We start from the raw sequence: 23,965 nt of genomic DNA on the forward strand, positions 1-23,965 counted from the left end.
CCCACCACAGTGGCTTTCAATGAGGTAAGCCTGGACTTTAATAGAAATCAGCTCATTAAAAGCCCTGGCAGCTCTGCCAGCCAAGAGTTGGATCACTGGAAATGGACCTGCCCTGGAGTTGAAGGATACCCAGGTGAGAGTCATGGATCTTATTGGCTCTAAGCTGAAAAGTCTTTCACTCAGCCCAGCTTCCAAGGTGACCACTGCTGCTGAAGGGGTGGCCAAGCAGGGTCTGCAACATTACAGGCAGAACTGTAAATTTCCTGTTGGAGATGCCATCTGCCTTTACCTGGCCAACTCTCCTCCCAGGCCAGCTGGTAATGGAAGTCAACAGGGTGCCTTCCCCAAGGAGGTTCACACCTCTCTTAAAATGTACCCCATGTAAAGAGATAGATGAGTCTGGGCCTCATAACTGACAGGACCATAAAGCCCAGCAGATTATCAAGCCCCTTCTGTCAGGTTCTATTTGCCTCTCAATCAGAGAACTTATTTGTGGCTTAGACAGCAGCTTCCTTAGGTCCTCCACTAGTAACTCTTCTAGACCCTGTCTAGCCCACTTGGGGCCTCATTCCTTTGTAATCACAGCCTCTACTCTAACATCAGTGGCTCTACTCCCAACCTGTGTGTACTGATGGTCCTCTCTCCCACTCAATGTTGTATGATTGTTCAGGATTTTCTCCATAGACAAATCCCTCTACTGATTACCTGTGTGGTCCTTGGGAAAGAGCAGATGAATGTTATACCCACAGGAGCCAGAGATTGGACGCTGACTACCTTCAATTCTGCTTAGCTGTGCAGCATTACTTCCCTTCTGAATAAAAAAATAATAAATAAAAAAAGAGAGAGATTTACCATGCCTAACCTGGGAGTGTCACCTTTGGCATACCCTTAACCCTGAGGAACCAAACAGGCTCTCAGGCCACACCCATCTCAAGCCTCTAAGGCTCCATCAAAAGCAGACAGTCCACTTAATACAGTCATAGTATAACAAGAAAAAAACACCACAGCAAGGGAAGAAGCATCCAAAGAGTATCCACAATGCCAAGCAACAAATGCAGAAACTGAGGAAACAAGATCAAGGAAGACATTATGGCACCCCCAAAGTGAACAAGACACCCCAATTCAAGATTATGAAGATGATGAGATAGAAGAAATGAAAGATAGAGATTTCAAAAAATTTATGATAAGAACATTTAGAAGTTTTCAAAAGCAAATCCTTGAACTACAGAAATCCTTACTGGACAGGATTGAAAATCTCTCTCGTGAAAATGAAATTTTAAGGAAGAATCAAAATGAAACACAGAAACTAGTAGAACAGGAAAGTGTAATAGTGAAGAGAAATCAAAATGAAATGAAGAGCTCAATAGATCAAATGACAAACACATTAGAAAGCCTTAAAAACAGAATGGGTGAAGCAGAAGAGAGAATATCGGACTTAGAAGATAGAGCACAGGAAAACATACAGTCAAACCAAAGAAAAGAAGAGGAAATTAGAAATCTAAAAAATATTGTTGGGAATCTACAGGATACTATTGAAAAAACCAACATTCGAGTTCTAGGAGTTCCTGAAGGCATGGAGAGAGAGAAAGGATTAGAAGGCCTTTTTAGTGAGATACTAGCAGAGAACTTTCCAGGTTTGGAGAAGGACAGAGACATCCTAGTACAGGAAGCTCATAGAACCCCCAATAAACATGACCAAAAGAGATCCTCACCACGACACGTGGTAATTAAACTCACCACAGTGAAGCATAAAGAAAAGATCCTAAAATGTGCAAGAGAGAAACGTCAGATTACTCTCAAAGGATATCCAATTAGACTCACAGACTTGTATGCCAGCAAACAGGGAAATCTATCAGAAATGGAGAGATTCCTGGACACATACAATCTACCTAAATTGAACCAGAAAGACAGAAAACCTAAATGTTCAGGATCACTAGCACTCAGGGAAATGCAAATCAGAACCACAATGAGGTTCCACCTCACCCCGGTTAGAATGGCTCACATTCAGAAATCTACCAACAACAGATGCTGGCGAGGATGTGGGGAAAAAGGGGCACTAACCCACTGTTGGTGGGAATGCAAACTGGTCAAGCCACTATGGAAGTCAGTCTGGAGATTCCTCAGAAACCTGAATATAACCTTACCATACAACCCAGCCATCCCACTCCTTGGAATTTACCCAAAGGAAATTAAATTGGCAAACAAACAAGCTGTCTGCACATTAATGTTTAGTGCAGCTCAATTCACAATAGCTAAGACCTGGAACCAACCTAAATGCCCATCAACAGTAGACTGGATAAAGAAATTATGGGACATGTACTCTATAGAATACTATACAGCAGTCAAAAACAATGAAACCCAGTCATTTGCAACAAGATGGAGAAACCTTGAAAACATCATGCTGAGTGAAATAGGCCAGTCCCAAAGGGACAAATATCATATGTTCTCCCTGATCGGTGACAACTGACTGAGCACCAAAGAGGAAACCTGTTGAAGTGAAATGGACACTGTGAGAAATGGTGACTTGATCAGCTCTTGTCCTGACTGTTGATGTACAATGTAATACTTTATCCATTTTAGTATTTTTTCTTTTTTTGTTCTATTACTATTGGTTGAATTCTGTAATTAACACACAATTCTTCTTAAGTGCTGAAACTTAACTGAAAAGTGATCACTGTTAAACATAAGAGTGGGAATAAGAGAGGGAAGAGATGTGCAATTCGGGACATGCTCAAGCTGACTTACCTCAAACGGTAGAGTTAGAAACATACCAGGGGATTCCAATTCAATCCCATCAAGGTGGCATGTACCAATGCCATCTCACTAGTCCCGGTGATCAATTTCAGTTCACAATTGATCACACTGATAGGTCTAAGAGTCAAAGGGATCACACAAACAAGACTAGTGTCTGCTAATACTAACTGATATAATCAAAAAGGGAGAGAACCATCCAATGTGGGAAGCAGGATACACAGCAGACTCATAGAATGGCAGATGTCCTAACAGCACTCTGGCCTCAGAATCAGCCCTTAAGGCATTCAGATCTGGCTGAAGAGCCCATGAGAGTATTTCAGGCATGGAAAGCCAAGACACTCTGGAAAAAAAAAAAAAAAACACCTAAATGAAAGATCTCTGTGAGTGAGATCCCAGTGGAAAGAATGGGCCATCAAAGAAGGAGGTACCTTTCTCTGAAGGGAGGAGAGAACTTCCACTTTGACTATGACCCTGTCCGAACAAGATCGAAGTCGGCAAACTCAAAAGGCTTCCATAGCCTTGGCGACTCATGACTAGAGCCTAGGGTGATTACTGATGCCATAAACAGGAGTGTCAATTTGTTAAGTCAACAACAGGAGTCACTGTGAACTTACTCCTCATGTAGGATCTCTGTCCTTGGTGTGCTGTACATTGAGATTTAATGCTATAACTAATACTCAAACAGTATTTTTCACTTTATGTTTCTGTGTGGGAGCAAACTGTTGAAATCTTTTTTTTTTTAATTTTTTTTTTTTTGACAGGCAGAGTGGACAGTGAGAGAGAGAGATAGAGAGAAAGGTCTTCCTTTGCCGTTGGTTCACCCTCCAATGGCCGCCGCGGCCGGCGCGCTGCGGCCGGTGCACCGCGCTGATTCGATGGCAGGAGCCAGGAGCCAGGTGCTTTTCCTGGTCTCCCATGGGGTGCAGGGCCCAAGCACCTGGGCCATCCTCCACTGCACTCCCTGGCCACAGCAGAGAGCTGGCCTGGAAGAGGGGCAACCGGGACAGAATCCGGCGCCCTGACCGGGACTAGAACCCGGTGTGCCGGCGCTGCTAGGCGGAGGATTAGCCTAGTGAGCCGCGGCGCTGGCCTGAAATCTTTACTTAATGTATGCTAAACTGATCTTCTGTATATAAAGAGAATTGAAAATGAATCTTGATGTGAATGGAAGGGGAGAGGGAGAGAGAAAGGGGAGGGTTGCGGGTGGGAGGGATGTTATGGGGGGGAAGCCATTGTAATCCATACGCTGTACTTGGGAAATTTATATTGATTAAATAAAAGCTACAAAAAAACAGACTAACTTAAAAAAATTGAATAGAATTATGTTCTAGCAATTATTAATGCATTTGCTTTGACCCTGAGAATGCAATGTATTAATACATTTCTTTATAAAATATAAAATGAAATAAAGTTAACTTTCAAATATTCAATGTGAAGTTTCATATCAAATGACTGGAACTTCATAAACTATACAACTAATAGCAGACTAGCCTCCTGTCAATATAAAATATTTACTATAAAACTATATTTTGAAAAGAAAAAAAATCATAAAGTTGAACATGTCATTTTATTGTTCAAGTAATAGAATTTCAGTTATTTTTTCAGAACTGATGAACATAACACCTTTCCGTGTCTAATTTTCATTTAGTCGAAGGTCAGTTAAAATTAGGATATTGGTATATTGAGGATGGTTGATTAGTTGACATTGGCGGGGAGGCAGCAGTTCTACTAGCTATCATTGGCATAGTGAACCATGGATTGCTTGCTGTTAACGTGCTAGAAAAAGGACCCACAATTGTTGCTAAAGAAGGATGTCTAGGTGCAAAAACAGGACGGTTTGCCATCAGTCCAAAATAATTATTCTGTACAGGAGACAATATTTGAAATTGGGAAATAGAAGTTGTAGTTGTCACAACATTCAGGATATGGCCATGTGCTTGAGAGTAGGTGCTATATGAATGCCTATGAGAAGTGGTCATTTGATTTAAAAGAGCATGTTGATTTGTTACAAATTGTACTGATGGTGCAATTAAAGTTGATGATGGAGTCAAAATATTACTTGTCACTGGATCATTTGAATTAGCAATTCTGTGGCTAGTAGGAGGCACATTTAAATTTGTAGAAGTTGAAAGTAACCTTTCTTCATTAGTTTCTGTAGATGAGCTAGGATTTTGAGTATGCACATACTCGCCTGCACTGTGGTATGTCTTGTCAAGATTGTGAACTAAAGAAGCAGATGGTGGAGATGTGTGTTTAATCCCAACTCTGCGCTTCATTCTTACTAGAAGTTGGGGACATCCTCGCTTAAAATTTGGATTCTGATAGAACTGTAACTGAAACCAAAGGAGAAAGCATTTAGTGATACTTCAAACCAAGAGTCACAAATTAATATATATGAATATATGCAATCTATGAATAAATGAATAGATAAAATTATAAAATCTAAAATATCAGGTTCAACATAATTACAACAAATAAAACTTGATTATTCCTAAATGTAAAAGTTAGCAAACATTTAAATATGATAACCGTTCCACTAAACTGACCTTAACTTCTTTGTGTGGAGCTCATTGATAAGATTCAAAATAACTAGTAACATTGCTTATATTTTTGAATTTCAAACTTTCTTCTCATAAAAATTTAATGTTGATCCAGCTAATTTTAAACTTTGTGTCTTACTCCATAAATAAATATATTAAGTGAGGTACAAACTAAACTTAGTTGTGATGCCTACATTAGTTGTAAGTGAATATGTTGAATACCTTGCTAAAAACAGGTATGTTGTTTTCTTCTTCCAGAAAGTCAGTCAGGGATGCAGAGCTTTGGAAATCTTGTCGTATTTTTCTAAATCCATAAAGGTTAAGCTGTCGAACTAAACTTTTCATGCTGTCTGTTTCAAATATCTTAAAAGGGGTCTTTCTTTCCAACACTTCTTTCTTAAAGTATTCTTCATTTATCACAATAGAAGTCCCATTTTCGTCCCACCAAATTGACTTAAATTGATCACTTTCAACTATCTTCCAAAGTTTTACAGGAAAGGTCAGAGAAACAAAATCATTCCCTTCTGGGGTGTCAGACATACAAAGTGTATAGCGTGGTCTTTTTATCAAGGGTCCTTCAGATAAAGCTTGAAAGGCATTTTCTTCAACTACAGACCTTAAATCCAAGTCATTATCAATTGTGGGATACCAGCCTGGAGCTTCAGTGGTGTTTTCTGAATCAGTTGTTCCACTCTGAGGAGAGACACCTTGAACTTCTGAGGGAACCTGGGCCATCTCAAATAAATTTTTCTTTGGCTTCTGCCTGGTTTTGAGAACTGAGGCCTCAAATGTTGCTTTAGTAGACTTACACAAGACTAGCTGATGTCAGCCATCACCATGGTCCTGAGTTACTGTGACATCATAAGAGGACTTGTCTCTTAGCAATGCAAATATGACTTTCTGCCTAATGTTGGTTTTCCTCCCTGCAAAACAAGTTAAAATAAAACATTCACAGATAATTTACACAATACACATGTTGCAAAGTCTTGTCGCAGCAAATATTTTGGTTAAATAAAATGGATAAAATGCCTAAATTAGAAGTTTTCCCTTCTTTCTAGCTACATTCTTTACTAAACTTTCATAAGTTGAATGATTCCTGCATGCCAGGAATAAATTTGACTTGGTCCTGATGCACATTCTTGCTGATACATTGTTGGATTTAATTATATCGTACTTTGTTGAGGACTTTTGCATCTATATTCATCAGACATTGCTCTATAATTATCTTTCCTTATTGTATCTTTTTCTGGTTTTAGAATTAGGTGATGCTGGCCTCATAAAAGGAGTCTGGGATAATATCCATGTTTTCAAAAGCTTGAGAACAATTGGAATCAATTTTTCTTTGGATCATGTTCAGCATTGAAGTCATCCAGTCCTCAGTTTCTCAATGTCGTGGAGGGTCTTTATTAATAATTCAACTGCTGGGTACCAAAAAGTATGCTGTGCCCAGATCATTAGATCCCTGCAGAGACCCCCAGAGTGTCGATCACACCGAACTGCAAAAGCAAGGTTTATTCAGGAGTACAAGCCGCGACAGGGACCCCATCCAACCAACCAGCACAGCAGAGGAAGGAGTGAGGCCCCGATCTTTCTTAGGGAGAGTTTTTAAAGGGAAAAAGGGCTACATCAGCAGGAAAACGGAGTTACATACAACATGGAAGCTTTGGATACAGGGAGTCACAGGGGGGCTTACAGCACAGAAGCTTTGGATGCAGGGAGTTACTTTGTTCAGCAATCTCTACTGTACTGAAGCCAGAATCCACTTCCTTGACTTCACCGGGAACCTGTCAGTCTGCTGCCAGGACCTCACTCCCTGAGGCTGCCCTGTGTGGCCCTGATGGTACCTAGACCTGACAGCCTGTGCCCAGAACCCAACTTCCTGTGGCTGTGCTGAGTAGCATTGACTGTACATGTCAATCTGTAACAGGAACCCCACATCCTTAGGTCCGCAGACTGCTCCTGATGGGACTGGAAACCTGTCTGTCTGTGGCCATCACACCAACTTTTTGCTCCCCTGCCTGCCCATGAGTGGATCAGGAACCTGTGAGTCTGAGGCCAGAACCCCACACTCTTAGCCTCCCTGCCAGGCCATAAGGACCAGGAACATGTAAGTCTGCAGTCAGAACCATATCTCCTTTGTTCCCCTGCCTGGCCTTACTAGACCGGACCCTGTCAATCTTCAGTCATAACCCCATGTTCTTAGCTCCCTTGCCTGCCCCTGATGGACCCGCAACCTGTCAGTCTCCCGCCAGAACCCCACCTCCTTGGGTCCCCTTCCTGCCCCTGACTGGACCAGGAACCTGTCAGTCTGCGCCCAAACCCCAAGGCCTTAGCTCCCCTGCCGGCCCACAACTGCACCGGGAAACTGTCACTCTGCCGCCAGAACCCCACCCCCTTGGCGGTCCTGCCTGCCCCAGACTGGACGGGACCCTGTCAGTCTCCCGCCAGAACCCCACCTCCTTGGCTCCCCTGCCAGCTCCTGACTCGGACCAAAAGCTGCCCGTCGTCAACCAGAACCCCGCATCCCTAGCTCCCCTGCCTGCCCCTGCCTGGACCGGGAACCTGTCAGTCTCCCGCCAGACACCCACCCCCTTAGCTCCCCTGCCTGCCCCTGATTGGACCGGGATCCTGTCAGTCTCCCGCCTAAACCCCAAGCCCCTCGGCGCTCCTTCTGCCCCTGACTGGACGGGGAACCTGTCAGTCTCCCGCCAGAACCCCACCTCCTTGGCTCCCCTGCCAGCTCCTGACTCGGACCAAAAGCTGCCCGTCGTCAACCAGAACCCCGCATCCCTAGCTCCCCTGCCTGCCCCTGCCTGGACCGGGAACCTGTCAGTCTCCCGCCTAAACCCCACCCCCTTGGCGGTGCTGCCTGCCCCTGACTGGACCGGGATCCTGTCAGTCTCCCGCCAGAACCCCACCCCCTTGGCGCTCCTTCTGCCCCTGACTGCACGGGGAACCTGTCAGTCTCCCGCCTAAACCCCACCCCCTTGGCGGTGCTGCCTGCCCCTGATTGGACCGGGATCCTGTCACTCTCCCGCCTAAACCCCACCCCCTTGGCGCTCCTTCTGCCCCTGACTGGACCGGGAACCTGTCAGTCTCCCGCCTAAACCCCACCCCCTTGGCGGTGCTGCCTGCCCCTGACTGGACCGGGATCCTGTCAGTCTCCCGCCAGCACCCCACCCCCTTGGCGCTCCTTCTGCCCCTGACTGGACGGGGAATCTGTCAGTCTCCCGCCAGCACCCCACCCCCTCAGCGCTCCTGCTGCCCCTAACGCGACCCGGAAGCTGCCGGAGGGCGCCTCCTCCCGCCCTCTGCACTGCCGCTAATGACTTTTTCCAGTGCGCGCTCAGAACGCCACCTCCTTCCTCGCCGGTGGCTGCCCGGCCTCCCTGGACGAGTGAGGCGCAGGTCTCGGTTCAGAACCTCGCCCTCTGCCCGGCCCTGACTGGCTCTGCTGGATGAGGAGGAACAGTCCGGCCTGTCCCGCCCGTGCTGGGCGCGGGCAGGCAGCGTCGCAGAAGACAGGTTCTGGGCTCCTACTGCGCGTTCCTCCTCCCAGACAAGGGCAGGCAGGGCCAAGCTACAGGGCGAGGTTCTGGCGGACGGACAGGCGGGTACGCGCCCGCTCAGGGGCTGCCAGGGACGTGCGGGACACAGACCCGAAGCTGCCCCGTCCGGTCCGAGCTGGACATGGGCGGGACGACTGCCGCGTGGTGCGCGCAGACGTCACTTCCCGCGTCCAGTCAGGAGCCGCGAGGGGCGTGGCTCGAGGCGGTTCCTTTCCACACCATTTCCGCCCCGAGCCGCAGAAACAGGGCGACACAACCACTCAGCATCTGATTGGCAACGGAGTCTGAGACCGCGTGAAGCCAATGGCTGCCCGACCTGTCACTCAGACGAGCCCAGCCGCAGAGCGCCCTGCCGCTGAGGCTTTGGGGAGTTGTAGTCTCCCCGGTCCACCCTGTCCAAGCAGAGGGTGGCTGGGCAATGTGAAACCAGGAAATATGGCCCACAGATGATAAAAGGAAAATGATAGCTCAGGTCAGGAAAATTAGGCCTCACAGCTTTTTTTCAAAGAAGAGAAAGAAGACAGCTGGGTTGAAACACGGTTCCTTTCCACACCATTTCCGCCCCGAGCAGACGCCTCCGAAACAGGAAGCACACACCCACCCCACGTCTGAGTGGTCCGGAGTCTGAGACCGGGGAAGCCATTGGGTCGGCTACCTGTCACTCAGGCCAGTACAGCCCACACGTAGAGCGTCGCCGCCGCCGCTGAGGCTTCGGGGAGGTGTAGTATCCCCGCCCGGCTCTGTGTAAGCCGGAGGGAATCCATAGACTCGGATGGAGCCTTAGGAACCCAGATAGAGCCTTAGGAATTCGGATGGAGTCTTAGGGACCCGGATGGAGGTCAGAGACTCGGATGGAGCCTTAGGTACCCGAAGGAGCCAAGAGACCCGGATGCAGCCCAGAGACTCGGATGGAGCCCAGAGAACCCGATGGAATCCAGAGACCTGGAGGTGGCCCTGGGGACCCGGATGTGGCAATGGGGACTCGGATGTGGCCCGGAGACCCTGGTGGAGCCCAGAGACCTCGATGGAGCCTTAGGAACCTGGAGTGATCCTAGAGACTCGGAGGGAGCCTTATACACAAGATGGAGCCTTAAGAACCCGGATGGAGCCCAGAGCATCGGATGGAGTCCAGAGATTCGAATGGTGCCCAGAGACCCGGATGGAGCCCAGAGACCCGGATGGAGCCCAGTGACCCCGATGTGGCCCAGAGACCCGGATGGAGCCCAGTGACCCGGATGGAGCTCAGAGAGCCCGATGTGGCCCAGAGACCCGGATAGAGCCCAGAGACTCGGATGGGGCCCAGAGACCTGGATGGAGCCCAGAGACTCTAATGGAGCCCAGAGACCCAGATGGAGTGCAGTGACCCGGATGTGGCCCTGGAGACCCGGGTGGAGCACAGAGACCGGAATGGATCCTTAGCGACCCGGATTGAGCCCAGTTACCAGAATGGAGCCTTAGGGACCTGGATGGAGCCTTAGGGACCTGGATGGAGCCCAGAAACCCGGATGGAGTCTTAGGGTCCCGGATGGATCCTTAGGGACCCTAATGGAGCCCAGAGACCCGGATGGAGCCCAGAGACTCGGATGGAGCCTTAGGGACCCGAATGGAGCCTTAGGGACCGGATGGAGCCCAGAGACTTGGATGGAGCCCAGAGACCCGGATGGTGCCTTAGGGACCCGGATAGAGCCTTACGGACCCGATTGGAGCCTTAGGGACCCGGATGGTGCCTTAGGGATCGGGATGGAGCCCAGATACCCAGATGGTGCCTTAGGGACCCGGATAGAGCCTTACGGACCCGGTTGGAGCCTTAGGGACCCGGATGGAGCCTTAGGGATTGGGATGGAGCCCAGAGACCCAGATGGTGCCTTAGGGACCCGGATAGAGCCTTACGGACCCGGTTGGAGCCTTAGGGACCCGGATGGAGCCTTACAGATCGGGATGGAGCCCAGAGACCAGGATGAAGCCCAGAAACCCGGATGGAGCCCAGAGACTCGAATGGAGCCCATAGACTCAGATCGAGCCTTAGGGACCCTGATGGAGCCCAGAGACCCGAATGGAGCCTTAGGGACTGGATGGAACCTTAGGGACCCAGATGTGGCCCAGAGACCCGGATGGAGCCCAGAGACTCGGATGGAGCCCAGAGACCCAGATGTATCCCAGAGAACTGGATGTGGTCCTGAAGACCCAGATGTGGCCCTGGGGACCCGGAAGTGGCCCTGGAGAACCGGAAAGTGGCTATGGGGACTCGGATGTGGCCCTTGGGCCCCGGGTGGAGCTCTGGGACCCAGATATGGCCCTGGAGGGAGCCCTGGAGATCCGGATGTGGCCCTGGACGCTGGTGTGGTCCTGGAGACCCGGGTGTGGCCCTGGAGACCTGGGTGTGGCCCTGGGGACCCAGATGTGGCCCTGGGAAACCCAGGTGGAGCCCTGGGAGACCGATGTGGCCCTGGGGACCCAGATGTGGCCATGAAGACCTGGATGTGGCTCTGGGGACCCGGATGCAGCCCTGGACCCGGGTGGAGCCCTGGGACGCAGATGTGGCCCTGGAGGGAGCCCTGGAGACCCAGATGTGGTCATGGAGACCCGGAGGTTGCCCTAGACACCACGATGTGGCCCTGGGGGACCCGGATGTGGCCTGGAGGCCCGGATGGAGCCCTGGGGAACTGGATGTGGCCCTGGAGACCCGGATGTGGCCCTGCGGACCCGGATGGAGTCTTAGGGATCAGGATGGAGCCCAGAGACCCGGATGGAGCCCAGAGACCTGGATGGAGTCCAGAGATTTGGATGGAGCCCTGGGACCCAGTTTTAGCACTGGAGGGAGCCCTGGAGACCTGGATGTGGCTGTGGAGAGCCGGGTGGAGCCCTGGGGAGCCAGATGTGGCCCTGGAGACTCGGATGTGGCCCTGGGAAACCCGGATGCGGTCCTGGAGACCCAGATGTGGCCCTGGAGACCCAGGTGTAGCCCTGGGATTCAGATGTGGCCCTGGAGACCCGGATTTTTACATGGGGACCAGGATGTGGCCCTGGAAACCTGGATGGAGCCCTGGGGACCTGATATGACCGTGGAGACCCGGATGTGGCCCTGGAGATCCGGATGTGGCCCTGGAGACCCTGATGTGGCCCTAGAGACCCGGGTTTGCCCCTGAGACCCCTATGTGGCCCTAGAGACCTGGGTGTGCCCCTGAGACCCCTATGTGGCCCTGGAGACACGGGTGGGGCCCTGGAGGGAGCCCTGGAGACCCAGTTGTGGCCCTAGAGACCCGGATGTGGCACTGGAGACCCGGATGTGGTCCTGGAGATCCGGATGGTGCCCTAGGGACATGGATGTGACTCTGGGGACCGAATGTGGCCCTTGGAGACCTGGATGTGGCCCTGGAGACCTGGATGTGCCCCTGGAGATCTGGATGTGGCCCGGAGACCCGGGTTGAGCCCAGAGACCCGGATGTGGCCCAGAGACCTGAATGGAGCCCAGGGACCTAAATGGAGCCCAGACCCAGATGGAGCCCAAAGACCCGGATGGAGCCCAGAGACTCGGATGGAGCCCAGAAACCCGGATGGAGCCCAGAGACCCAGATGTGGCCCTGAGGAACCGGATATGGCCCTAAGACCCCGATGTGTCCCTGGAGACTCAGATCTGGCCATGGAGACCTGGATGTGGCCCTGGACACCCAGATGGAGCCCTGGGGACTCGGATGCTGCCCTGGGGACCCTGATGTGGCCCTAGAGACACGGATGTGGCCCTGGGGGACCCGGATGTGGCCCTGGGGACCCGGATGTGGCCCTGGAGACACGGATGTGGCCCTAGAGATGGGGATGTAGCCCTGGAGACCCAGAAGGAGCCCTGGGTACCCGGATGTGTCCCTAGAGACCCGGGTGGAGCCCTGGGGACTCGGGTGTGGCCAGGGGACCCGGATGTGGCCCTGGGGACCTGATGGGGCACTGGAGACCCCGATGTGGCCCTGGAGACCCAGGTGGGGCCCTGGGGACGCGGATGTGGCCCTGGGGACCCGGTTGGAGCCGTGGGAGACCTGGATGTGGCCCTGGGGACCCAGATGTGGCCCTGGAGACACAAATGTGCCCCTGGAGAACCGGTTGGAGCCCTGGGACACAGAAGTGGCCCTGGATGGCGCCCTGAAGACCCGGATGTGGCCCTGGAGACCAGGACGTGGCCCTGAAGCACCAGATATGGCCCTAAGACATTGATGTGTCCCTGGAGACTTGGATATTGCCATGGAGACCTGGATGTGGCCCTGGACACCCAGATGGAGCCCTGGGGATCCGGATGCAGCCCTGGGGACCCGGATGTGGCCCTAGAGACGGGGATGTGGCCCTGGAGACCCGGAAGGAGCCCTGGGGACCTGGATGTGGCCATGGAGACCCGGATGTGGCCCTGAGGACCCGATGGGGCACTGGAGACCCGGGTGTGGCCCTGGAGACTCAGGTGTGGCCCTGGGGACGCGGATGTGGACCTGGGGATCCGGATGTGTCCCTAGAAACCCGGGTGGAGCCCTAGGAGACCCAGATGTGGCCCTAGAGACCCGGATGTGGCCCTGGGGTCCCGGATGTGGCCCTGTAGGGATCCCTAAAGACCCAGATGTGGCCCTGGAGACCCGGATGTGGCCCTGGAGACCCGGGTGGAGCCCTGGGATCGAGATGTGGCCCTGGAAACCTGGATGGAGCCCTGGGGATCCGGATGTGACACTAGACATCCGGATGTGGCCCTGGGGACCCGGATGTGGCCCTGGAGACCCGAGTGTGCCCCTGAGACCCCGATGTGGCCCTGGAGACCCGGGTGGGGCCCTGGAGGGAGCCTTGGTGACTCGGATGTGGCCCTAGAGACCCAGATGTGTTCCTGGAGACCCAGATGGAGCCCTAGAGACCTGGATGTGGCCCTGGAGATCCGGGTGTGGCCCTGGAGACATGGGTGAGGCCCTGGAGACCCCGATGTGGCCCTGGAGACCCCGATGTGGCCCTGGTTACATGGGTGGGGACCTGGAGGGAACCCTAGAGAACCGGCTGTGGTCCCGGAGACCCGGATGGTACCCTAGAGACCCGGATGCGGCCCTGGAGATCCGGATGTGGCCCTAGTCACCCAGATGTGACCCTGGGATCCCTGATGTGGCTCTACACAATCAGATATTGCCCTGGGGCCGGAAGTGGCCCTGGAGACCCGGGTGTGGCCCTGGAGAGCCGGATGGTGCCCTAGGGACATGGATGTGACTCTGGGGACCGAATGTGGCCCTTGAAATCCGGTTGTGGCCCTGGAGACCCGGATGTGGCCCTGGGATACCACAATGTGGCCCTGGGGACCTGGATGTGGCCCTGGATACCCCAATGTGGCCCTGGAGACCGGGGTGGGGCCCTGCATGGAGCTCTGGAGACCCATATGTGTCCCTAGAAACCCGGATGTGGACCTAGAGACCCAGATGTGGCCCTGGAGACCAGGACGTGGCTCTGCAGACCCGGATGTGGCCCATGAGACCCAGATGTCACCCTGGAGATCCGGATGTGGCCCTGGAGACCTGGATGTAGCCCTGGAGATCCGGATGTGGCGCTAGACACCCTGATGTGACCCTGGGAGACCTGGATGTGGCTCTGGACACTGGGATGTGGCCCTGGGTACCCGGATATGGCCCTGGGGACCCGGATGTGTCCCTGGAGACCTGGATGTGACCCTGAGGACCCAATGGGGCACTGGAGACCAGAGTGTGGACCTGGAGACCCTGGTGTGGCCCTGGAAACCTGGGTGGGGCCCTGGGGATGCGGATGTGGCCCTGGGGACCCAGGTGGAGCCCTGGAAGACCTAGATGTGGCCCTGGGGGACCTGGATGTGGGCCTGGGGGACCCAGGTGGAGCCCTGGGAGACCCAGATGTGGCCCTGGGGACCCGGGATGTGGCCCTGGGGACCCGGATGTGGCCCTGGAGACCTGGATGTGGCCCTGGAGACCTGGATGTGGCCCTGGAGACCCGGATGTGTCCGTGGAGAACTGGGTGGAGCCTTGGGGCACAGAAGTGGCCCTGGAGGGAGCCCTGAAGACCTGGATGTGGCCCTGGAGACCCGGATGTGGCCCTGGAGACCCCAATGTAGCCCTTGAGATCCGGATGTGGCCCAGGAGACCCGGATGTGGCCCTGGAGACCTGGGTGGAGCCCTGGGACCAAGATGTGGCCCTTGAGTGAGCCCTGGAGACCCGGATGTGGCCCTGGGGGATCAAGATGTGTCCCTGGAGAGCCGGTTGCGGCCCTGGAGACCCGGATGTGGCCCTAGGGACCTGGATGTGGCCCTGGGACCCGGGTGTGGACCTGGGAACCCGGATGTGGCCCTGGGAGAACCGGATGTGGCCCTGGAGACCTATGGGGACCTGGATGGAGCCCTGGGAGACCCGGATGTGGACTTGGGAACCCGGATGTGGACCTGGGGGACCCGGATGGAGCCCTGGGAGACCTGGATGTAGCGATGGAGACCCGGATGTGGCTCTGGAGACCCGGGTGTGGACCTGGAGGCACGGAAGTGGCCCTAGGGACCTGGATGTGGCCCTAGAGACCCGGGTGTGGCCCTAGAGAGCCCCATGTGACTCTGGGGACCCGGATGTGGCCCTGGGATCCCGTATTGGGCCCTGGAGACCCAGAGTGACCCTGGAGACCCGGATGGTGCCCTGGAGACCCGGATGTGGCCATGGAGAGAACCCTAGAGACCTGGATGTGGCCCTGAGCATCCGGATGTGGCCCTGGAGACCCGGATGTGGCCCTGGAACCCGGGTGAAGCCCAGAGACTCCGATGGAGTCCAGAGACTTGGATGGAGCCCAGAGACCCGGATGGAGCCCAGAGACCCGGATGGAGCCCAGAGACTTGGATGGAGCCCAGAGATCCGGATGGAGCCTAGAGACTTGGATGGAGCCCAGAGAGTGAGATAGAGCCTTAGGGGCTCAAATGGAGCCCAGAGACCCGGATGGAGCCTTAGGAATCCGGATGGAACCCAGAGACTTGGATGGAGCCCAGAGAGTGAGATAGAGCATTAGGGGCTCGGATGGAGCCCAGAGACCGGATGGAGTCTTAGGAACCCGGATGGAGCCCAGAGATACGGACGGAGCCCAGAGACTCTGATGGAACCCAGAGACTTGGATAAAGCCTTAGAGACCTGGATGGAGCCCTGGAGACCCGGATATGGCCCTAGGGACCTGGATGTGGCCCTGGGACCCGGGTGTGGACGTGGAGACCCGAATGTGGCCCTGGGAGAACCAGATGTGGCCCTGGGGACCTGATGTGGACCTGGATGGAGCCCTGGGAGACCCCAATGTGGACTTGGGAACCCGGATATGGACCTGGGGGACCCGGATGGAGCCCTGGGAGACCCAGATGTGGCCCTAGAGACCCGGGTGTGGCCCTGGAGACCCCCATGTGACTCTGAGGACCCGGATGTGGCCCTGGGAGCCCGTATGTGGCCCTAGAGATCCGGATGTGACCTTGGAGACCCGGATGGCGCCATAGAGAGCTGGATGTAGTGATGGAGACCTGGATGTGGCCCTGGAGAGAGCCCTAGAGACCTGGATGTGGCCCTGATCATGCTGATGTGGCCCTGGAGACCCAGATGTTCCTGGAGACCTGGATGGAGCCCTGGAGACCTGGATGTGGCCCTAGACCCGGTTGTGGCCCTGGAGAACCGGTAATGGCCCGAGACACCTGGATGTGGCCCTGGGGACCCCGATATGTCCCTTGGGGAACCGGATGTGGCCCTGGGTCCCGTATGTGGAGCCCTGGGAGACCCAATGTGGCCCTGGAGACCCGGATGGAGCTCAGAGACCCGGATGGAGCCCAGAGTCAGATTGAGCCGAGAGACCGGATAGAGCCTTAGGGACCCCGATGGAGTCTTAGGGACCCGGATGGAGCCCAGAGATCTGGATGGAGCCTTAGGGACCCGGATGGAGCCCAGAGACCCGGATGGAGCCCAGAGACCTGGATGGAGCCTTAGGGACCCAGATGGAGCTCAGAGATATGGATGGAGCCTTGAGACTCGGATGGAGCCCAGAGACTCGCATTGAGCCCAAAGACCCGGATGGAGCCTTATGGACCCGGATGGAGCCTTAGGGACCCAGATGGAGCCCAGAGACTCGGAAGAACCTTAGGGAACTGGATGGAGCCTTAGGGACCCGGATGGAGCCCAGAGACTTGGATGGAGCCCAGAGACCTGGATGGAGCCCAGAGATACGGATGGAGCCTTAGGGACTTGGATGGAGCCAGGAGTCCCGGATGGATCCTTAGGGACCTGGATGGAGCCCAGAGACCCGCATGGAGCCTTAGGGATGCGGATGGAGTCTTAGGGACCTGGATGGAGCCCAGAGACTCGGACGGAGCCCAGAGACCAGGATGGAGCCCAGAGACCAAGATGGAGCCTTAGGGACCCGGGTGTAGCTCAGAGACCTGGAGAGAGCCCAGAGACCCGGGTGGAGCCCTGGGACCCAGATATAGCCCTGGAGGGAGCCCTGGAGATCCGGATGTGGCCCTGGACCCTGGTGTGGCCCTGGAGACCCTGGTGTGGCCCTGGGGACCCAGATGTGGCCCTGGAGACCCGGATGGAGCCCTGGGGAACCGGATGTGGCCCTGGAGACCCGGATGTGGCCCTGGGGACCTGGATGTGGCCCTGCAGATCGGGGTGGAGCCCAGAGACTGGGATGGAGCCCAGAGACTCGGATGGAGCCCAGAGACTGGATGCAGCCTTAGGGACACGGTTGGAGCCCCGAAACCCGGATGGAGCCCAGAGACCCGGAAGTGGTCCAGAGACCTGGATGGAGCCCAGAGACTCGGATGGAGCCTTAAGGACTCGGAAGGAACCTTAAGGACCCGGATGTAGCCTTAGTGACCCTGAAGGAGCACAGAGACCCGGATGGAGCCTTAGGGACCAGGATGTTTCCTTAGGGATCCAGATGGAGCCCAGAGATACAGATGGAGACCAGAGACCCCGATGGAGCCCAGAGACCTGTATGGAGCCCAGAGACTTGGATGGAGCCAGGAGTCCCGGATGGAGCCCAGAGATCCGGATGGAGCCCTAGGGACCCAGATGGAGCCCAGAGACCTGCATGGAGCACTTAGACCCGGATGTGGCCCTGGGGACCAGGATGTGTCCCTGGGGACCTGGATGTGTCACTGCTGACATGAGTGGAGCCCTGGGGAGCCGGATATTGCCCTGGAGACCCGGATGTGGCCATGGGGACCCGGATGTGGCCCTGGGATCCTGGTGGAGTGTGACTGGCTGCCAGTGGAGTCGGGGAGAACCCCCCCAGTGTCACTCAGGGCTGATTGACAGCCACCAGATGACAGAGCCCACCCCCTTGTCAGTGAACGGTGACTGACAGTGCAGGAAGACCCGGAGGTAGCCCCTGGGTTCCTCCACCAGCTCACTCTGTCTTTTGACGTAACAATAAAAATCGTTTAAAATAAACGACTGGGACTGAGCCTGGGATGAGTTTATTCCATGAACAGGAAGCAGAGAAAGCCGGGGACAGCCGATTCTAGAATGTTCCGGAGCTTTCTAGAAATTCTGGAACAATCCAGACCATCTTGGATCAATCCAGAACGTTCTAGAATGTTCCGGAGCATGCTAGCGCATTCGCAGGTGGGAGGAGATGGTGAGGCGATCAGGGGCGGTTCTGGAATGGTCTAGAACGTTCTGGCACCTTCTCCAAGGGAGGCGTCCTCAGGGTGGACAGGTGTCTGTTGGAGAGGGAGGAAAGCCGAGTCAGCGCCGAGTCAGCGCCGAGTCAGCCCGGAAGCCGCCGAAGCCTCACCTGTGTCGGCCACACGCCGGATGTACTTCCGCAGGATCCCATTCTGCTCCGTGAGCCTCGCGTAGTCCTCCGGCAGGTCGTCGTTTATGATTCTCAATTCGACTGTGGCAAGAGTGGGCGCCGACTGAGTACGCTCGCTTTAGTGTGAGCCTACTGCATACACTCGCTTTAGTGGCTGTATCCACTCACCCCATCTAGCGAGCGCCAACTGTATATGCTAGCGTTAGTGGGCACCGACTGTATATGCCCACCATGTCTAGTGGGCACTGACTGTATACACTCGCTTTATCCAGTGGGCACCGACTGTATATGCCTGGCCATGCAGCCCCCCTTTCCCCATATACAGTCGGGCTCAGACTCTCGGGTCGTGGAGCGTATCCCTAGCGGGCACCGGCAGTGTACATGTGTGTGTGAGGGGGGCTCACCCACAAGGAAGCTGAGGCGGCTGGTCTTGCCTTTGGACCCCATGTTATTGATGAAGACGATTTGCCTAACGGGATCCAATTCGTGGAACTGGAAGGAGGTCTGGCCCTCGACTGTAGGGAGAGAGGTGGGTGTTCTGGATGTGCCGGGGCATGCTGGGACATTCTAGCGCATTCTGGAACATTCTAGAACATTGAGGAACTGGAGCATTCTGGGACATTTGCAGCATCCTGGAACATTTCTGGGAACATTCTCGAACATTCTGGAACACACCGGACATTCCCTGGGGTCATCTGGAATTGTCTGGAACTTTCCGAAATGCTCTGTACTCACAGTCAGTGGTGTAGATGCCGTCTGCGTTCTTCTGGGCCACAACCCTGTGCGGGGTGCATACCTTGTTCTTCCTGAAGGAGAGACCGGGAACATGGCCGCTCGCTGTGGGCTCAACTGCTCCTGTCTGCTCTCCCTCTGGGCTCGCCTGGTCCACCATGGCCTGCTCTTTGACTCTGGGATCGGCTGGTCCTGTCTGCTCACTCTCAGCTCCATTACTCCCCTCTAGCCCACCTGCTCTCTGACTCTGGGCTCAACTGCTCCTGTCTGTCTACTCTTTCTCTCTCTGGGCTCGGCTGGTCCACCATGGCCTGCTCTTTGACTCTGGGATCGGCTGGTCCTGTCTGCTCACTCTCAGCTCCATTACTCCCCTCTAGCCCACATGCTCTCTGACTCTGGGCTCAACTACTCCTGTCTGCTCACTCTCCCTGGGCTCGGCTGGTCCCCCCTAGCTTGCTCTTTGACTCTGGGCTCAACTACTCCTGTCTGCTCTCTCTCTCTCTGGGCTCGGCTCGTCGCCCTGGCCTGCTCTCTCTCTCTCTCTCTCTCTCTCTCTCTCTGGGATCGATTGGGCTTGGCGGCGCCTGTCTTCCCCGCTCTCTGGGCTTGATTGCTCCCCCCTGGCTCTCTGTCTCTGGCCTCGGCTTGTCTCCCCTGGCCCCGCCCCTCACTTGACGTAGAAGAAGACGTTCAGGGCGTTGCAGTCCTCGTTGCACTCCATCTCGCGGAACAGCATCGGGAGTGGCCCATCCTTCAGGATCATTTCCAGGTTGTCGGAGGCCATGGCGGAGGTGTGCCAGGGCCCGGAGAGCTGGGGAGGTGAAGAAATGACGCGAATTAATGATACGGCTGAAGAAACGACGCGAAGTAGTGATGCGAATTAGTGATGCGAAGTAATGATGTGAAGAAATGATATGAATTCATAACGAGAATTAATACTGGGAACTAATGATGCAAATTAATGATACCTGGGCGGGGTCGACGTCCGCACAGGCCACGCCCACCGTGAGGGCGAGGAGGAGAGCCTTCGTCACCGTCATCTTCATCACCATCGTCTTCGTCGTCGTCTGAGCCGGCGGGGACCGGGCGTCTATTTATTGCCAGGGCTGGGGGAGGAGTTGGCGGGGCCGAAGGTTGTGCAAACATCCTGATGGACACCAGGGACGTTCCGGAACGGTCAGTGCTCCCAGGGAATTCTGGGAGAGTCTGTCGTGCGTTCTTGGGCCTTGGAATTTTCCAGAACCCCTGGTGGGTGTTTCCAGGATTCCAGAATGTTCTAGAATGCCCAGGAAATGTCCTTGGAATCGCGAGGAATTCTGTGGAATGTTCCGGAACGTTCTAGAACACGTCCAGAGAGCCCGGTGCACGTCCTCGGGGCCTTAGAGTATTCTAGAGCGCCTGGTCTTGGAGTGTTCAGGAATACTGGCGGATGACGTAGAATTTTCTAGAATGTTCGTAGGAAGCCCTGGACCGCTTGGTGAGTGTCTTTGGGGTCTTGGAATGTTGTAGAATGTTCCAGTATGTTCCAGAGAACCCAGCGAGCGTCCTGGGGGGTCTGAGACCCTCTGCTGACGTGCTGGAAGTTTCCGCAGCCCCGGTGGGCGCGGGATGTCACGTCAATGTCCGCAGGGCCAGGCCGGCACCAGGACGCCCGTCACACCCAGCCGGGAAACTTCTACTCAGACCTGTATCCCAGAATCCCCCCAGACTCACTTGGTGATGTTCTGGTACATTCTAGAACACCTGGGAAAAATTCTCCAAAAAAATTCTCTTACCTCGTGAAAGGTATGGGCGGCTTCCACATGACAGCGGTAGCATGCAGGTGTCCATGAGAAAAGACCAGACTGTGTCCGAGGAGGAGGAGGAGGAGGAGGAGCTGGAGTCTGAGTCGGATGTGGAGGTGGAATGCGACCTGAGCAACATGGAGATCACCGAGGAGCTGCGCCGGTACTTCGCGACGACGGAGAAGCACCGAGAAGAGCGACGTGAGTGCGCGCCTCTGTCTCCTCATCCCTCCCTTCTGCCCCGACATTTGCACTCTTTCTTCCCCGATATGTAAAGCTGTTTTATAGCTCCTCGTTTGGGGCACAGGTAATATTCCAAATCCGGCCCTAAGGCTGGGAACGGTGATGTAACGTTTCCGTTGTGTTAGCTTCTAGACTTGTTTGAGTTCAAGGGACCTTCAAAAAAATTTATGGAAAAAGGATTGTGAAAAAACTACACATGGACTTCAATCTTTTTTTGCACCAAAATTCCATTTTCTATGAATTTTTTTTTCACAGGCAGAGTGGACAGTGAGAGAGAGAGACAGAGAGAAAGGTCTTCCTTTGCCGTTGGTTTACCTTCCAAGATGGCCGCCGTGGCGGGAGCTGTGCCAATCCGATGGCGGGAGCCAGGTGCTTCTCCTGGTCTCCCATAGGGTGCAGGGGCCAAGCACTTGGGCCATCCTCCACTGCTCTCCCTGGCCACAGCAGAGAGCTGGCCTGGAAGAGGGGCAACCGGGACAGAATCCGGCGCCACGACCGGGACTAGAACCCGGCGTGCCGGCGCCGCAAGGCAGAGGATTAGCCTAGTGAGCCGCGGCACCGGCCTCAATGAATTTTTAAAAGCATGTTTGGCTTCATCTACTTGAAAGGCAGAGCAACAGCAGAGTGGGGGGGAATCTGCTCTCTGCTGGTTACTGGTCCACCCCCCAAATGCACACAATATACAGGGCTGGGCCAGGCCAAAGCCGGAGTGCCCAGGGGACACCCACATTCTGTTTCAGGATGCCAGTTCTAGTCCCGCCTCCACGTCCATTCCAGCTTCTGCTAACACTCCTGGGAAGGCAGCAGGTGGTGGCCCAAGTCCTTGGGTCCCTGCCACCCACGTGGAAGACCCCAATGGAGTTCCACTCTCCTGGCTTCAGCCTAGCCCAGCCCTGGCTGTTGTGGACATAAGATTGATTGATTGATTTGAGAGGCAGAGTTACGGGGGGGGGGTTCTGTCGCTCCCCCTCTTCGTGGAGGAACGACACAGGACCCTGCGCTGTTCTTTCGTCTGCTCGGCCCTCCCCGGGTTTGCTGCTGGTTCTTCCCGGGTTGGCTACTGTCCCTTCCACCTCCGTGGAAGGGCAGTTCCCCCTGCCACATTCCCCACTTCCGCAGGGGGGTGGCACACCGCCGGCCGGCTCTCTGGGGGCTGCACAGGTGTTCCCCTTAGATGTTCCCCTTAGATGTTCCTCTTAGATGTTCCTGGTGCATGCCGTCTCTCTCCTCCTTTATAGTCCTCCTCCGCCAATCCTAACTCGTCTGCCCACACGCCGAGTACGCTGCTCTCCTCCAATCAGGAGCAAGTCCTACAGTTTATTGGCTGAACTGGAGGCAGCTGTGTAGAAGCTGTTTTCTTCTCTCCCAGCGCCATATTGTGGGAGAGCAGATGCATAGAATAAGTCTTAATTCCAGTAACAGTCTAGTCCGAGTTGCTCCCCACAGGTTCCATCCATCCACTGGTTCACTCCCCAGATGGTCACAACCACCAGAGCTGGACTGATCCAAAGCCAGGTGCCAGGAGCTTCTTCTGAGTCTCCCACGCGGGTGCAGGGTCCCAAGGACTTGGGCCATCTTCCACTGCTTTCCCAGGCCACAGCAGAGAGCTGGATCGGAAGTGGAGCAGCTGGGACTCGAACCCGCGCCCATACGGGATGCCGGCGCCACAGGCAGAGGCTTAACGTGCTAACACCACAGCCCCAGGCCTATGTCACAGCTTTGGAAAAAGAAAAATGTTGGGCTTATTCCTGCTGTCCTTATCTACAGGTAGGATGACATGTTTTTCCTGCCAGAGATTGGTACTTTTTTAGTGGAAACTATAAGTAAGCATGAAAGCAAACCACAGTCATCTTAAAGGCCATTTGGAATTTTCTGCTTATTTAAAATAAACCGGGATAATTGTCAATTTTAAAAAAAGTGGTGTGAATGAAATGAAAATAAAATCATGAAATGTGTCCTACAGCCAAAGAACAAAAGGCAGGAGGTAAGTTACGGATATGGTTAACAACCAGCCCTCTTCTTCTGTTTTGCCTTTATCAGGTAGGATTCTAAAGATGTAGGTAATAGGCCGGCGCCGCAGCTCACTAGGCTAATCCTCCGCCTAGCGGCGCCGGCACACCGGGTTCTAGTCCCGGTCGGGGCGCCGGATTCTGTCCCGGTTGCCCCTCTTCCAGGCCAGCTCTCTGCTGTGGCCCGGGAGTGCAGTGGAGGATGGCCCAAGTGCCTGGGCCCTGCACCCCATGGGAGACCAGGAAAAGCACCTGGCTCCTGCCATCGCATCAGCGCGGTGCGCCGGCCGCAGCGGCCATTGGAGGGTGAACCAACGGCAAGGAAGACCTTTCTCTCTGTCTCTCTCTCTCACTGTCCACTCTGCCTGTCAAAAAATAAAATAAAAAAATAAATAAAATGAAGTAAAAGTAAGAAAAGAGAGAAGTGAGCTGGGTTCAAGACCATGTCCGCCCCGAGTCGCAGAAACAGGACGCACACACCAACCCAGCCTGTGATTGGTCCCCGGGTCTGAGACAGGGGGAAGCCATTGGC

At 54.6% G+C, this 23,965-nt stretch overlaps 1 protein-coding gene across 1 annotated transcript; it reads right to left on the reverse strand.

The window, feature by feature from the left end:
* Positions 1-406: 406 nt before the first annotated feature.
* LOC149119101 (heat shock transcription factor, Y-linked-like) lies at positions 407-6,029 on the reverse strand. The gene is made up of 3 exons (XM_089325260.1): positions 5,517-6,029; positions 4,584-5,087; positions 407-412 (listed from the first exon to the last, which is right to left on the reverse strand). Exons 1-3 carry the CDS (start codon positions 6,027-6,029, stop codon positions 407-409), a joined length of 1,023 nt encoding a protein of 340 aa, XP_089181386.1.
* Between the last annotated feature and the right edge of the window lie 17,936 nt (positions 6,030-23,965).

The sequence above is a fragment of the Oryctolagus cuniculus genome, chromosome Y, assembly GCF_051225735.1.
Source record: "Oryctolagus cuniculus isolate XC-2025 breed Fujian yellow rabbit chromosome Y, ASM5122573v1, whole genome shotgun sequence".
Lineage (NCBI taxonomy): Eukaryota > Metazoa > Chordata > Mammalia > Lagomorpha > Leporidae > Oryctolagus > Oryctolagus cuniculus.